This window comes from Sciurus vulgaris (assembly GCF_902686455.1).
Source record: "Sciurus vulgaris genome assembly, chromosome: 2".
Taxonomy (NCBI): Eukaryota; Metazoa; Chordata; class Mammalia; order Rodentia; family Sciuridae; genus Sciurus; species Sciurus vulgaris.
Genome location: NC_136462.1, coordinates 144,341,457 through 144,358,782, shown reverse-complemented (window position 1 = coordinate 144,358,782; position 17,326 = coordinate 144,341,457). Strand labels below are relative to the sequence as shown.

The window sequence follows — 17,326 nt, the reverse complement described above, 5'->3', positions numbered from 1 at the left end:
TGCTGTGAACATTTTTGCTGGAGTGGCTTCCTTCAGGGCAGTTCTCCTAGGAATGACTCATGACAGAGCCAGCCCCTCTGCTATTCCCTGAAAAATGAGCCAGTAAAAAAATGCTCATCATGTTCCCTCATCCAGAAATGAGCTTTTGCAGCTTTTCAACCCTAAATAAGCTATCTACTTTCCATCCCAGAAAATGATACAGAAATATTTTGGTCACTTCCTTTACTCAGTATTTTCTTCCACATCAGTGGATTTTGAAACAGTTCCCACCTTAGAAAAAAATGGTACAAGGTTATCTATTTTTTTCTAATACAGCAAATGAACCAATGAGACACTTCTGACAATTACTTCAATGGATATACATTTTCAAAACTGCTCAAACGTTAATAGCTGTGAAAGAATGTGGTGCAGTTAGTAATTTTTTGAGGAGGAGGAGAAAGAACACAGATAAAAACTGGGAAGCAGCGAGGTAGGAATGACTTCAAAGCATTCTGTTTCTAAACAAGCATGCATGCTCATAAGACACAGCTACCTATGAGACAAGGAGGGACAACGTTCTTGCTTCTTAACATTGCTTAAATTTTGGTCAGAGAAGATCACACCTGCGTACCATTGTGGTCATTGTAAATCACAATGCTCCATAAAGATAACAAAAGTTTATTATATCATAGGAATATGCTAAGGCTCTGAAGAAATTCACATTTAAGTCGTATCACATTATTATTCCCACTTAATAGCTGAAATAATTCAGGCAGAGTTTCTGCAATAAACTCCAAGTCTTATAGCTATTAAGTGTGCTTACAATAAAATATCAGTTAGGATATTTTAAATATCAAACTCTTTAGACTTTAAAAATCAACTATAGATTTTAATGATGACACTTTCCACTAGGAAGACCATAACTAAAGATGAACCATGCAGAGTCTTTAAGTGATGTGGAACTGGAGTTCTGAGTCTGCAGCAGATTATGAAATACCCAGTTACCCTGATGCTTAAGGTATATCACATGGATGTTAACACAATATTAATCTTATCTTCAACAGTCAGAATTTTAACATTTACAAAAAGATTTATCATGTTTTTAGAAAAAGATAAGAAATACAGTTGGGAAATTTATAAACTGTATATAGGAAAAACTAAAGAGAAACAGTGACATAAAAGATGATTAATCTTCTAATAATAATGATATATGCCAACTTAAGGAAGAAGTTAGTTATTCAAAACTAAATGAAGTATATACTACAAATCAAAATGAGGGTACTATATGCTAATGAAAGAATTAAGATCTCGCTTAAAACTCTACTCTTGACATCAGTCTACTACTGGTTTAGGTAGTCTCAGTAGACTGAGTAGATAATTTCCCAGCAACAGGGGGAAAAAAAGTTGTATGTGCCAGAATCTGTAGGCCACAGTTCTCAGGGCATTTGTCACATCATTTATAGTGTTTGAACAACAACTGAAAACACAGTAAAAAACCATCTTGCTTTTGGAGGAAAAATTATAAAAGTGTTTCATCCACAAGGAAAGAGTATGCCATATATTATAGGAAAATGATCTATGGGGCATGTTCTGTTGGTATTGGTTATCCGTTGCTTAAGAAACAGAACTTGCATTGTGCCATAACACTTGCAGGTTACAGAAGGAGGTGCACAGAGCTGAATGTCCCAGAGTACTTATCTTTCTTTGACTACTGGGCTCCAGCACTCTGGCTCATCAGTCTGCTGAAACTATTTAGTTATAATTTCCATTCTATACCACCAAAACCTCTAACTCTAAGTTAACTCAACGGAAAAGCTGTTTGTCATAGTTTTGTGAAGTTATAGCTGTATCTTTGAAAATACAACATTAGGTACAGATTTTATTTGAAATGTTAATCATATTTTAAAAAGGACAAATTTAACAGAATCATCTCTTATGTCTTAATTCCCCTGTGAAAATCAAAAAGATTAGGCTTCCAGTAAGCCATGAAGTAAGAAAAAACACCTCATTGATATCAGGAATCTGTTCTGGCTCCAGTTTCCAACTGAGTTATAAAACCAGCGGACACTAAAAAACAGCAGGGATACCAACAGCTTGTGTTTGTTCCTTTGCTTCAGCCTCCAGATTACTTGGCCTTTCAGCAAAGAAAGTAATTCATCATTCCCTCTTTAACTTAATCTTTATATCAAGATCTCATATAGCAATTACTCTTTAAAAAAAAATTCTTTTTGGGGGGATTCTCAAATATGGTGCTTTTTGGTGGCATTTATCCAGTTCAAATGTTTCTGAGTATCTTTTTTTCACAAAGGCCCTGTGTATATGGATACCTCGACATCTCTATGTATCAACTCTATGCATCAACGGGCATGACTCTGCATACAGTTTCACTCGTCACTTTCAGATGTGATCTTCCTGGTACCTGCTTAACTAAAAATGAATTTCGTTATTCTTTGCCCTTCACGAGCTTGACAGTTTTGAAGCATTCAAGTAGCTACTTATAGGGTTTCTCTACTGATCTTTATCAATTAAGTAATACTTTCAAATTAAAGGAGATTAAAGAGACATGGCCACTTAATTCATCATGTTCAAGGATTAGGTCCCAGACCCAGAAATAAGTGAGAAAATTTTTAAATATGAATAAGGGCTGCATCTCAGATAACATAGTCTTATCAGTATTAAATTTCCTGATTTGGATAACTGTTCTATGATAACATAAAAGTGCATCTTTGTTAGAAAATATACAATAGATTATTTAGAGGTAAATGAACAGTGTGATAAATAATCATGTGTTTCAGGAAAAAAAAAAAAACTTGAAAGAGTGAGAAAGGCTGGAAAAGTGAGTATTTGGGAATCCTGGTGAAGAATACATGGGACTTCTTTGTACTCTTTTTGTGTATGTATGATGAGGGTCATTTGCAACTATTTTTCAAGTCTGAAATTATATTAAAACCAAAAGTTTAAAAACTGTCATATTTACATCCAAGAATATAGTAAATGTAATGTATTAAAGAGATTTTTAAGTAGCAAGAGGAGGAGGATTCCAAATTCTATGTTTCCTTGTCTGTTACCATTTATTCAGAGGAAAAAGTAGGCAAATTTTGAAAGTTAATGTTATAGGACCTTAAAGGAAGAATGATTGGAAAAGTGGTTAAGATACAATATATTTCATTTTTCAAACAGTAATAATACTCACTGTCCAATCCAGGATGGCTGATTGTCATTAAGGAGATGGATTTTGTCAAGGGAGAAGAAATGGCTGATGTGCAATAATTAAATCCCTGCTGCTTATGTCTGTGACATGTCTATAAAGTAAAAAAGTAAAGAACAGGTACTAAGTACACATTTTAATATTTCTTGATAAGCAGAGAATTTATACTCAGAAACAACCCAGTGAATTAAGGTAGAATAAAAGGGAGTTAAGAGCATTCTTCCTAGTCAGATAGACTTAGATCCTACTCTGCCTCTGTAACTGATCAACTTCTGAGAAGTTATTCAGGCTTTCTGAAGCAAAGGTAGAGTATTCATCTTTTATTGTGGTTTTAGATTCCTTAGAGCCTCTACACAATGTTTCAAACTTAGTAAGTCCTTAATGAACATCTGCTGGATACACAATTTGAAAAAAATGATTACTCTGGAAATACCAAACTACATATGGTATCTGTTCCTTCAAAACCTGAAAACTGTCTATAGAAATAAAAAGCATTAGTAATATTACTTTGATTTTAAAGAGCTGAAATTGAGATGGAAGTAAAAGTGTTCAAAGATCATAAGCAAAACAGCAGAGCATCTGGAAACAAGACTCAATCTTTTTCATTTCCTCTTCTAACACTGATTCTACATGAACATCAGAGATGACTGAAATTCAGTAATTTAACTACCTGAGTAAATTCACAGCAGTTTCAAGGTCGAATAATCCAACCAACTGCAGAAGTTCCTGCTCGACATCTCAGAAAGTTAAGACAGTATAAAGCTTCTGGTGGTAAAGGGCTCCCTTCGTCCCATTTCTTTTGAAAGAACTCATTCCATTCTGTTAACCAGTGTTAATTATCATTAATCTCTTTACTGTTTAGTAGGATGAAATCTGTCTCCTTATGACTCACACATGTTGAAAGGGAAGCAATGAAAATTCATTACTAGCACTACTTGACTCAATTGGGCCAGACTTCTGATTATTTAGAGCTTGTTCCATGTGTAACCATGGAATCCAAGGCAAACAGTTGCTATGTTTCAAATACAACCATGAGGTCTAAAAAATGACCTCAGTGAAAGGCATAGACTTTCAACAGGAAGTAGGCTGCAGGCAACTTGTACAGATCAGAAAGATACAAGCAGCTCAAATACCTGCACTGAGGTTGCACACAAGATGAAAAATATGGGTAAGCATAGAGTTCCAGGAAGGATATATACAGCAAGGCACTAAAATGCTAACTTTTACCAAGAAATACTGACTTTATATGAAGGCTCAATCAAAAGGTCCATTTCAGAAAGACATCAGTGGTAATTAACATCACTCACTAAAAGACAGGGTTGTCTGTCAGATTCCTAGAAATAACAGACTCAGAAAAGGTAGCATATAAAATAATATTAAGAAAACTAAAATAATCTTATTTCCTCATTAAAACTTGTCTAAAGAAATGGAAAGAAGCAGTGAGACCAAAAGCCAGGAATTCCCAGTTTAATATACTGCTCAGTTAATAATTACATGCTGTTAGACAAGTTGTATAAGTGGACTCGAAGTTCTCACATTTAAGATCTTGAGAGACAAATCTTTTTTTTTTAAATTTATTTTTATTGTAAACAAATGGGATACATGTTGTTTCAGTTTGTACATGGAGTAACAGCATATCATTTGCAATTCATAAATTTACATAGAGTAATGATGTTTGATTCATTCCATTATTTTTTTTCTTCCCCCCCACCCCTCCCACCTCTCTTTGCCCTCTATGCAGTCCCTCCTTCCTCCATTCTTGTCCCACTCCCACCCCCCATTAAGTGTCATCATCCCCTTATCAGTGAGATCATTCCTCTTTTGGATTTTTGAGATTGGCTTATCTCACTTAACATGATATTCTCCAATTTCATCCATTTGCCTGCAAATGCCATAATTTTATTATTCTTTATAGCTGAGTAATATTCCATTGTATATATATACCACAGTTTCTTTATCCATTCATCAATTGAAGGGCATCTAGGTTGGTTCCATAGTCTGGCTATTGTGAATTGAGCCGCTATGAACAGTGATGTGGCTGTATCTCTGTAGTGTGCTGATTTTAAGTCCTTTGGGTATAGGCTGAGGAGTGGGATAGCTGGGTCAAATGGTAGGTCCATTCCAAGTTTTCTAAGGAATCTCCACACTGCTTTCCAGAGTGACTGCACTAATTTGCAGTCCCACCAGCAATGTATGAGTGTACCTTTTCCCCACATCCTCTCCAACACCTATTGTTGTTTGTGTTCTTGATAATCGCCATTCTAATTGGGGTGAGATGGAATCTTAGTGTAGTTTTGATTTGCATTTCTCTTATTACTAAAGATGTTGAACATTTTTTCATATATTTGTTGATTGCTTGTACATCTTCTTCTGTGAAGTGTCTGTTCATTTCCTTAGCCCATTTGTTGATTGGGTTATTTGTATTCTTGGTGTAGAGTTTTTGAGTTCTTTATATATTCTGGAAATTAGTACTCTACCTGAAGTATGAGTGGCAAAGATTTTCTCTCACTCTGTAGGTTCTCTCTTCACATTGCTGATAGTTTCCTTTGCTGAGAGAAAGCTATTTAGTTTGAATCTATCCCAGTTATTGATTCTTGCTTTTATTTCTTGTGCTATGGGAGTCCTGTTAAGGAAGTCTGATCCTAAGCCAACAAGGTGAAGATATGGACCTACTTTTTCTTCTATAAGATGCAGGGTCTCTGGTCTGATTTCAAGGTCCTTGATCCATTGTGAGTTGAGTTTTGTGCAGGGTGAGAGATAGGGGTTTAGTTTCATTCTGTTACATATGGATTTCCAGTTTTCCCAGCAGAGACAAATCTGATACAAAGATTCCAATTATTTGATTCTCTTTGCAAATCTACAATTTGGGCATTTTATTTGGCCTTGTAAATGAATTCCAAAAGATTCCATACATTTGAAATCTAATTTAATTTTCATGGGTTTATTACCTTCATTAAAGTTATACTTGAGAGTCACCAAAGAATTTTTCCTATTTTTTTTTCCTTTGTTCTGTCACCATTAGGCTGAATAAATCTAAATTGCTTGCTTCAATAAGCATATTCTCTATAGTTGTCATATTCTTCCATTTTAAACTTTTTCTAATGTGGTTGATCAAGATAGAAATTTAAAAAAAAAGTGGCAAAATTCCTCTCTACCTTCAAATTGATTTTCATTCAGCCTAAATTCTCTTTATTCATCAGGTTTTAAAAGAGCATAAATATATTACTAAGATAATCTTTCAGTGCCAAATTTATATTCAGTCATGTCAATGCTGGATAGAATGAAATAAGGAATTAAATTTCTATACAAAAACCCCAGTAATCAAGTCAAACAACAGGTTCTTAATATTTAATTTAAAACGTTTTATTAAATTTCTATCTTAAATTACAGTCATCTATTCAAAGACACATGCTTTTTTTCTGTGTTTTATTATAAATGTTTCATTTGAAAAAAATTAAATGGTATCCCAAATTCTTTCAGAAATTAACGAAGTCTCCTGGCCCAAGAGAAAGGAGGACTGTAGGAAAGGTGCGGTGTTACAAAAGCATGTAGTTCCAATTTTCAACTCAAAAACTCTCCTGGGGTTGTCAAAGGTGACAATGGGGGGCCTAATGTGACAAAAAAAAAAAAATAGGAAAAAGCCACTTGATTTGGCTGACGATGTCCATGACTTGACAAGACAGGAGTTCTAAGAGTGTAGTAGCAGGGGAAATTAAGAGATGATTAGGAGGTAAGAAAGAGAAGGCAGGAGTGTAGATGTTTTCTCAAGAATTCTGGCAGGAACAGAAAGCAGAGGGAATCAACAGTCATTTCCTGGACAGCGTGGTAAAACGAAGTGTATTTTTTCCTAGGAAGCACAGACTTGGGACGTAATGTTTGAGAATTGGGAAATTTAGGAATGACATGTAGCATACTTCAAGACTCACTGTACTTCTGGGGTGGTAAAAGGAGGGAAAATTCAGCTGAATATCCTAGATACTTTTCCAATTCTACCAAGTTTGCTTTGATGGAATATTTAAGTCTTTGCAGATTAATGGTATTTTTAAATTAATACAAAGTGTTGAAAACTTGCTTCAGTGCTATATTATTAAAGGGTAAGTAATCATAGCTACTAGCCTTATACTAACAGAAGTCTGTCTTCTGTTTCCTAATATGAGCTCCTTTTTTGGAAAATATTGTGTTTTGTTTGTTTGTTTGTTTTTCCAAATTAGCAATATATAGCTACATCAGCCTTACCTGCTGATCAAACAGCCTATGTTCTCTCTGGTCTGACTCCAGATCCTCTTCTGAAAGTGACACCAAAGAGTCACCCCGTTCCTCCCCACTGAAAGAGTGTCTGTGTTCTTTGGAGTCGGCAGAGTGTGCTTCTAGAGATGAAGATGGATTGTTTCCAACACCAGCTCCTCCTGTCAAGCCTTCCAGACTGAAACTGAGCACAGAGCACAGGAATTAACTCACTTTATTTGTAAGTCAAGGAATGGAAGAAGGATAAAGAATCCCTTTACTTGTATCTCCCTAGTATTTCTCTGTCATCTAGCAAAACTCTCTATAAGGGCCTGTCACAATGAGTACCAGCTACCTTTGCCCCCAGAGGTATTGGAATGTTAAGAATACTGCACATGGATCTCTTTTACCTTGTTCAACTCATCTAAATATTAAACCAAGATTATTTTGTCAATATATCAAAGACATTTACTTTCTCAATATATTGTATAGACAGATATTTATCTATCATTTGTTTTAATTGATCAGATGTAATTAATCTTTGTCAGATTCTAACTCTGTACATGCCAAATTTCACAGAGAAAATATTAGTAATTTCTAGAAGGCAAAGTGGGCAGTTTGCCCGTGTGTCAGGTACTTTTATAACTTCACAATTATATTCTAGTTGACCATCCCAACTTTACAGGTATACTTCCACCTAGAAAATCCAACTGTTAATTATGAGCTAATATTACCATCTGTGCACACCTGTCTAGATAATAACTGCTAACAGGCTTCCTGAGAATTGTTAGTTGCAGATAGACATATATAACACCTTAAAGAAAAAAAAAAAATGAAAAGTTACTGAGTCTGAGAGTTTTTACTTTTTGTCTTGAAAGGAAAAAAACAGGGTTTAGAATTTTAAAGGGGATCCTTGGGATAAAGATTCTGTTGTTTGCAGTGAAAAGCATTTTCTGTAATCAGGAGTCTACACAGAGAGGATTATTTATTTATCTTCCTTGGGTCTGCCAAGTTGAATAATTCACATTTGTTAGAAATGCAGTGTGAACTTCTTTAAAATAAGCAAGTTCTCAGAATATAGTTGTAGCTGTAGGTCCTCAGTTAACAACTAGTTGGAATTGTATTTGGAGGTATACTGAAGCTACTTAGTTACCTCTGCACTGGGAAAACTACACAGTTAACTCTTACAATTAAGTTCATACATGCTAGACAAAACTCTTCTATCTGGCATCTTCTGGCTTATAAATCACTTATTATGAACTAAAGTCACATGTTGCTATTTTCTGTACTGGGTACATTAAACAACAGGTTTTCCTCATTTTAATATGACAACAGAGATTATGACTAAGTACAAGTAAATTCGTCTGTAAAACTTATTTCCGATACTAGGGATAAGAAGAAAGGAAACTTACTTTTTACTGTGAATTATTTGGAAAGCCTGAGAAAACCAGATCTATGTTTACCACAAAACTTAATACTAAAAATATTTTGGTAATTAAATCTGGTTGCTCAGTTGAAAGAATATGAAATGATGAGTAGTCTCTGAATTTGGAATCTGAAGAAATTGGTGGACTTGGAAGCGTAACAGAAACCAGTGCATCTTATTAACTGTCTTGCTTCTCTTATTGTTTTCCTTAAGATCTGGGAATTTGAACAGACCAAACCAAAGAGAGACGCAGTCTACTATACCACAGAGACAAGTCTGTACAGAAAACACCATTATCTCCTGTTCTTGAGACAAACATGATACACCAGGATACATCACTGGGCTCCTAGGCCACACCCCATCAACTGAGTTAGTGATTCCCATAGCAAAGACAATGGAATACTGCGCTCACAGACAAAGCAAGCTGCCCAAATGCATTCCAGCCACATAGAAGCCAACTAGCTTCAAGCCAAAGGACAGATGCCATGTTTTATAGTTTCCCATTTGATGGCTGGACATGCAATGATACTATACCTTCTGTAATTAAAGTCAGCACTCAGGGCAGCAGAGTATTGCACACCAGAGGGACACCAGCTCATACTGGGGATGACATCAAAGGCAGAGACAGAAATGGAGGGAGAAAAAGGGAAACAAGTATGGAGTTATTAGGTTTAAAAAGAAAGGGTACAGTTAGAGACTGATGGATTTATCTAATCATCAAAAAATTTAGGAATGTAACATTGGGAATTTAGAAAAAGACTAGAATAACAGCCACAAAAACTTAAAATTGTTCTACTAATGTCCATCTAGATAATGTTTTCAAAAAGGCTATGAGTTCTTTACAGTAAGTCCAATATGATATCCAAGAATTTTCTCAGGCAATCTCCTGACAAAGAGCCTACCTAACTCATGGCTTCCTCCTCAGATACCCTCAGAAAGGTCTTTCACCTCCACTACTAGAATGATTCCTCAGTATACCACACTGCCCCCACAGCACCCTTATATAGGAGTTCTAATCCAGGACTAAAAGGAAGAGTGACAAACTGTTAGGGTGGGCTCACTGAGTCATCAGTTTTCTTTTTTTCATGTTTCCAGTAAGGGTCCAATTAAACCTGACAATTCATAAATCTTGCAAGCTATTCAGTCTATATCACATCTTTAAAAGTTACCTACTAGGCTCTCGTGCTAAAAATAAAGCATGTGACAAAGGCCATATTCCCTTGGACTTTCACCAAAATATGGGAAAATTTTTTCCCCTTAGAATTCTATTGTTCTGAGTTGGAAATGTATCTTTTAAATTTTAGTTGATATCCATTTTGCCCACGACATTAAGAAGAAAAGAAATAAAAACCCAAACATAAAAATAATTTGATCATCTACTTCCTTTGTTTATCCCAGTATAGCAAGGACAGAAAAATGGGTTGGAGAGACTAAATAAATATAACCAGCTAAAAAAATAACCAATTAAAAATATAAGTTACTCTGTAAAGGAAACTGTATCACTGTACCAACAGGTCAGGAATCCACCCACTCAACTCCTCTGGTTCTTTCTTTGAAACACACTTCCAGGGCTCTGGGTCAGAATTTTTGATTAACAGAACTTATCCTTAAAAACAAACACAAACACACACACACACACACACACACACAGCTGCACTGCTGCTATTTGGGCCTTAAAAATCTAAGCAATATATGCTTTTCTTTTCCTAAAAAGGAATAAAAACAGAACTGCTGGACAACAGTAAAACTGCTCAGTTCCCTACTGCCTCCTGTGAATGGGAAGGCCTGCATGCGTCAAACATACCTTATCTGGAATACATCTAATAACTGCTTGTCAAGTGACCTGGGGCAGAGGAAAGGGAAACGAGGAAAGTGGTGGGGGCTCAGCTTCCCCTATGGCTCTTCTAAAAAGAAATCTTTAAAATAGCATTTAAAAATAATTTAAATGCTAGGTGCAGTGGCACACACCTATAATCCCAGTGGCTTAGGAGGCTGAGGCAGGAGCAATATGAGTTCAAAGCCAGCGTCAGCAACTTAGTGAGACCCTTTCTCAAAATAAAAAATTTAAAAAGGCACTGGAGAAGTGGCTTAGTAGTTAAGCACTCCTGGGTTCAATCCCTGGTACCTGCCTCCTCCCATTAACTCATATAAAACAGTTTAAATCACATTAAAATTAATAGTATAAAGCTCATAAGTGCAAAAGCAGGAAGCAGAAATACATAGTCAAGACACATTTCTGGTAAGCAGGAACAGAGTGACTTAGAATTTACTTGGGTGAACAGAAACAACATATATTTTCAAATGTAACTAAGAGTCAGAAGTACATTTTTTGAAGATATTAAGTTTTAAATCTCTACACTGTTAATAAATTGGGTCATTGTACCTAAATATCCAACTTACTGAAAAACAACATGGCATATCAGTTAACTGAATATACATTGCCAAATAATCATTCTTCAAAATGTCTTTTGGTAGTTTCAAACATCTTACTCTCAGAACATGATACTGATGCAGAAGACTGCAAAAAAATTTAAGATGAACAGCAATAGGGACAAAAAAAAAAAAAAGATACAATAATAGCTTTTGCAAAGATTCACAGGAAATTGCTGATAGTCTATAATTTCTGTCCCATCCTTGTAGCAGAAAAATCATTAAATTATTGCATTTTTGACAACACCCTAAATCCTTAATTCCTTAAGTAGTAGGGGTAAGATTAAATGGTTCTTCTTTGGTTTTGAGATTTATGAAGGTTCCAACTCTTCCACTCCTCTATTGGAATGTTTCAATTTTATGAAATTTTAAATTATACATCATATTCTTCCTAAAAAATAAGTTTCACTAAAGGTAAAACTATAACTGGGCTTGTTAACTGCATCCAGTAACTTGTCATCTTGCACCCTGTCATCAAGTGCATATTTTTTAAAGTTCATAGAGAAGAGCTTCTAATATAGAGCCTAACAAAAATATTTCCAAAGGTTTTAGATACCTTTTACTGAAAAAAGCATTTAAACAAGTTATTCCCTTGAAGGGTAATTTAATGAAAGACATGATCATTTGAGATTCATGATAATGTCTGAATTTAAGCTCATTTTTTTGCTTAAAATCTAGAATTAAAGGAAGCATCCACTTCAAAAAGATGCAAGTACAAAGATCACTATTTGCCTGCTTCCCAACACACTAAGCTGATAGATAAAAATACTTCTTTACAAATGTCTCTCAATGTGAGAACCTAACAGTAACAGAACCATATTTTCCAAAGAATGGAAGAACAACATATAAACTTTATTGTTACTTTAATTAGTAAAACAAATTGTAGCTTTTGGCGAATTTGAAGCAAATCAGCACTTTAGTGATGAGAAGTAATTTCTCAGCTTATAAATCACTTATTTTTAGCTCCGAATTTTTACCCAACATAATAATTAAGGAATTCAAAGACTAAGAAAACAGTTTATGCCTCTTAATTGCTTTCTGAAAATACAAAGTCAACAACAAAATGGAAACTGCCAACTGACCTAGTAATTAAGTCTTTCATCATATTATTAAAGAATGTGTTGAAAATATTTAGGACCTGTAAGTAAACACACACGTATTTCCAATTCTTCTTTTCTAGAGAAAAAGATAAAGAAAAGTATTCCCCAGAATACATTACATAGAAATGACACAGAAAATACTTTGAATTCTCCAAGAAAAGTTGGGTGAGACTGTATTATCAAAGTCATCTGAACCAATAAGCACATGATAAAAAATATATTTCAAAATGTTTAAAAAGATAAAATATGAAAAATCTTTAAAGAAATTATCTCATATGGAACTGATAAAAGCAATTAATAAATACTGATATTTTATTTGCCTGAATTAGAAGTGATGTTATTTTAAAATAGACTGTTCAGAGTCTGGGGGCTACAGTTCAGTGGCAGAGCTCTTGTGTGACATGCAAAAGGCCTTGGGTTTCATCCGCACTGGGTGACAGGGGGCAGGTGCAGGGAAAGAAAGAAAAAAGAGATTGCTTAATTATGGATTAAGCAGGATGAAATGCTTGTTAGTATATGCTCAGAGGCAACACAGTTAGTCCATCAAGTTTGTGAACTCTGTACCTTCTCCTATGAATGGGAGGTCTCCTGACAACATCCCCAAGAACTCGCATTGAACTGAAAATGAATGGTGGAAGAGGTCAGTGATGCAGGTGAAACAAAATGAGACACAAATGCATGAAATAATCAGACACCACACTGGGAAGAGAGATAATCCCTAAAGACAAATAGCACACAAAGTAAGAAAATGAAAGAATGTGGAATGAGAAAAATGTCAGAACCAAAAAGGCCTGACAAATTCTTTGGAGGGCTACATATTGAGATGACAACTTATAAAGTTTATTACATTATAAAAGTAAAAGGATTTTCCTTAAGACTTTAACATTCAGGTAACACTACATGCAGATAATACCATAAGAACTAGTCAAACTATTAGAGTGCTAACTAAAACCTAATTCTCATTCCATTATCTCCAAAAGTATTAAAACTGGGTAATCCTTAACACTAAACTAAAACAGGCAATCTCATGCCTGAAAATATAAATAACTTATGTTACGGGGTTCTAATCTCAGATCTTATGATCACTTGGACACATCATTTAATCTGAGCTTCAATTTCCTCATGTGGGCTACGTGATATATAGCAGCATGGAGCTCTGAAATCAAATCATGATCCATAGTGGATTATATAAAATAAACACTTGTTCCTTGATGCTGTTTGCATCTAACACAAGGATGTCCTATCAAGGGACCCCTTGGGCTAGGGTTGTGATTCAGTGGTAGAGCATTTGTCTAAAATGTGTGATTCTTAGCACCAAATATAAATAAAAAAATAAAAATAAAAAGGTCCACCAACAACTAAAAAACATTGGGGAAAAAAAAGAAAAAAAGATCTCCTTGCATTAGGGAGACAATTCTGACTGTAGGGATCATTTCCCATGTTCTCATATTTTCTACTATGAGAATGCTTTTGAAAAATATAGCTTGTAAAAAATTTGGAAAGAAAGCATTAAGAAACTGGTTTTTATATAACATAGGATTTCTTTTTTTGGTTTTGTTAGTGGGGATTGAACCCAGAGGTGCTTTACCACTGTACTACATCTCTAACTCTTTGTAGAGGCAGGTTCTCAAACTGTTTCAGCTGAGTAGTTTACATCACTTAATTGTCAGTCTCCTCTCTTAGCCAGTTCTTTTCATTAAGAAAGTGGAATGAGTACACCCTGGTAAACACTGGGTACCTGTTCTTTACAGGTAAAACAGCTGATTGAATTCATCCAGTCATTCAGTGGTTAGAAGCCAAATCCAATTTATCTTCTGTATAGGCTATGGCCAAACTGAAGGACTAAGACTGGGCCACCCTTGCAAAAATTCCCAAAACTACATGACACTTAGGGAAGTACCAATAATGTTATAGTATTTCATGAGTCTCATGCTCTCTTGAGGATTCAACATTGATCATTTAGACTTCATCTAAACTTTCTGCATTAGAGACAGAAGACTTTAATTCTCAGGAATCACTCTGAATAACTGACATGTGTTAAGACTTCATGTTTATTTCTTAATTGAAAATTGACAGGAAAGTATTCCCTCCAGTTTTTTTTTTTTTTTTTTGGTATCAGGGATTGAACCCAGGGTGCTTAACCACCAAGCCACATCCCTAGACCCTTTATGAAAAGTATTTTTATTTTAAAAGAGGGACTTGCTAAGTTGCTAAGGCTGGCTTTGAACTTGCAATCCTCCTGCACCATCATGCCAGGCTCAGTATTTTCTAATTCATAAATTTCATTAACAAATCTGGCAAGAAAAAACATTATCATTTATTAAAAACTCACTAAGCAACACTCACATTTCACTTGATTATTACAAATATTCTGAAAGGACACTGTTTTACAGATGAGAAAATTAAAGCTCAGAGTGGTCAAATGACTTGCCCAAGGTTATCTACATGTTCAGTTATTGAGCTGGTGTTTGAACATAGATGCGTGATTCCACAGTCCATATTATTTCTTTGTTACCATGGTGTCTCCTAACATCTATTACTGATAATATTACCAAATCAGAAACTTCTCAAAAACAAGCAGACACTGAGACATTAAATGAATGGGCTCTCACCTTCGGTGGTTCATTTCTCCATCACTGGCTGCATTCTTCCCAGGACCCCAGCTGTGTCTCCGGAAAGGGGACAAAGAACGCATAGAGTTCCTCAGAACAGAGCAGTTTGCAGGCACTTCAGTGATGCTGTCCATCTCCTCCTCTTCAATTTCCCCAGAGCCAGCAGGCTCACTCTCACCCTCTGGACCTTCGGCTCCTATCTCACGGCTGTAGAAGCCATCATGACTTTGCTGGTCTCTAGATTTGTTTAACTTTGAAATCTGAGTGAGGGACACATCACTGCCATGAGAAGAATGTCGATCCAGAGAAGCTGTGTCATCAGTAGAAGAACCAGATCCTGTAATATCACAGACCAACTGCTCTTCCTCAGGCTGAAATGGAGAGAAAGTATATACAGTTGAAATTGGCAGGATCAACCAGATAATCTCAGTCCCTCTAGACCAAGCCAATGGTTTCATAGTTGATCAGAGGTGAACAAGATCAATAATTGCTCTAGAGCAGAGATTTTGTTTTGTTTTTTTAAGCATTACTGCAATTGGATTTAAATCCCTTTGGATTCCAGTAAAGAAATGTTCTAGGTCTACCTCCTTCTGTCATCTTACCAGGGGTATTAGACTAGAAGTAGTTCTTAGGTTTGTACTTTCAATCAATACAATCAACAGAAATGAGAGGAACCATTTGTCTTTGGGCTTTCTGCTGTATGAAAACTCTTAATTCATATCTTAATAGACTTAATTTGCTCAAAAGCAACCTGTATAGCTATAACAATAATATGGCAAAGTTAATATTTCAAAAGCAAGTACATAATTAAGTGTCCTTTAGAAAAACAGAGTAGTTTCTAATCCCACCTTATGTCTGCCACCAATACCAAAATGGAAGAAAACTATTGCTTATTCTCATTTCACTTGGCTGAATATTATGAAGCCAAAACAATCAGTCCTGGTAATGGGATCTTTGATAAAGTGACAATGTTTTTTCCCTGGCTAACTTCTAGAGCATAGGAATAGGGCAAATTTTAGTCCTAGCTGCCTGACACTCTCCACTTCTTGATGAGTAAGAAGAGTTTCATGGCATATAAAAGGCCTTAAGCCTTTTTTTTTTTTTTTTTTTTGAAGTACCTAAGATAAGAGATGCATGATCATATTATCAGTTATAGATGTAGGTGCTGCCTTAATCTCTTTATTTTGCACTCTAACAGGACAAGAAACAGGGAACAGAGAAAGGAATGCCTCAACCCCCCTCCCCATTTAAAATATATTTCTAATTAGTCACTTGATTCAATGTTTTAATTAAAAATGAAGAAATACGTGGTTCTTAAAGAAAGATTTTTTTAAAGTATGAGAGCCAAAAAGTCCTTTCAGCTTTGGAATAGAAAACAAGCCCTGTACTTGAAGGAGAGTCTTTTTAAAGGTTTAATGTAACACTCATGACCAAAAGCATACTACCTTCTAAAAGCACCTTTGTATCTTTTTGGCTGGATCTCACCTACTATTACCCTCCCCCCGCCCCCACAGTCTGGTTTGCTAGATAAATTCCTTTTTAAATAATGTGTGAAATGAGATTGAGAGGGAAGAGGGGGAAAATGCAATGGGATCATAGAATAGGTCAGAAAACCGGGGCCCAGGCTGTTTAATGAACTCTCCCAGGTACACAGGCAGTGAGCAGCAGAATGAAGATTCGAATCCAAGTTGATTTCAACTCAAGCTGCCTTACTTTGCTGTCTCAATTATCTTTAAAAATCCTATAGCAGGGGTGGGGTTGTGGCTCAGTGGTAGAGCACTTGCCTTGCATGCATGAGGCACTGAGTTTGATTCTCAGCATCACATAAATAAAACAAAGGTTCATCAAACTAAAAATATGTATTATTAAAAAACAAACAAACAAACAAAAAAACCTTGTAAGGACAAGGTCTCTAAGTCAGTATCAGAAAAGTTCCCTCACTGTATCAAACAAATAAAACTACACTTCACCAAGTAAATACTAAAGTACAGTAAGTATTATTTTAAAATAAAATCACTAACAGTTGTTTTTAAGTTAATAAGGAAATTATGTGGCCATCCTGAAGGGTTCCTATTCTCAGGGACACTCTCCCACAGAGAAAAAAAATATAAATGGTCATAAATGTCAACTGTAGAAAATACTTGTAGAATGTCTTAGCTTTCTCACTATACTAGGTTGAACAGTGTCCTTCTCAAATGTGTCCTTATCAGAATGTGACCAATTTGGAAATAGGGTCTTTGCTGATGTAATTAGTTAAGATGAGATCACAGTAGAAGTGGCCCTAGATCCAACATGAAATGAAGAGGAGAGTGATACAAGAGAATGCCACATGAAGACTTAAGTGAAG

General features: G+C 35.4%; 1 protein-coding gene across 15 annotated transcripts in view; it reads right to left on the bottom strand.

The window, feature by feature from the left end:
• The window catches only part of AKAP13 (A-kinase anchoring protein 13), a gene marked incomplete at its 5' end in the record, with an annotated part of 340,854 nt that overhangs the window by 60,171 nt on the left and 263,357 nt on the right, over positions 1 to 17,326 (bottom strand). For 11 of the 15 annotated variants that reach the window (XM_079127358.1, XM_079127357.1, XM_079127350.1 and 8 more), the window contains 5 exons: positions 3,173 to 3,281; positions 7,424 to 7,616; positions 9,372 to 9,437; positions 12,932 to 12,985; positions 14,980 to 15,350. In XM_079127358.1, the coding sequence (XP_078983484.1) occupies positions 3,173 to 3,281; positions 7,424 to 7,616; positions 9,372 to 9,437; positions 12,932 to 12,985; positions 14,980 to 15,350 (793 nt within the window). The remainder of the gene's footprint in view (positions 1 to 3,172; positions 3,282 to 7,423; positions 7,617 to 9,371; positions 9,438 to 12,931; positions 12,986 to 14,979; positions 15,351 to 17,326) is intronic. The other 4 variants (XM_079127360.1, XM_079127364.1, XM_079127361.1 and 1 more) reach the window with 2 other exon arrangements.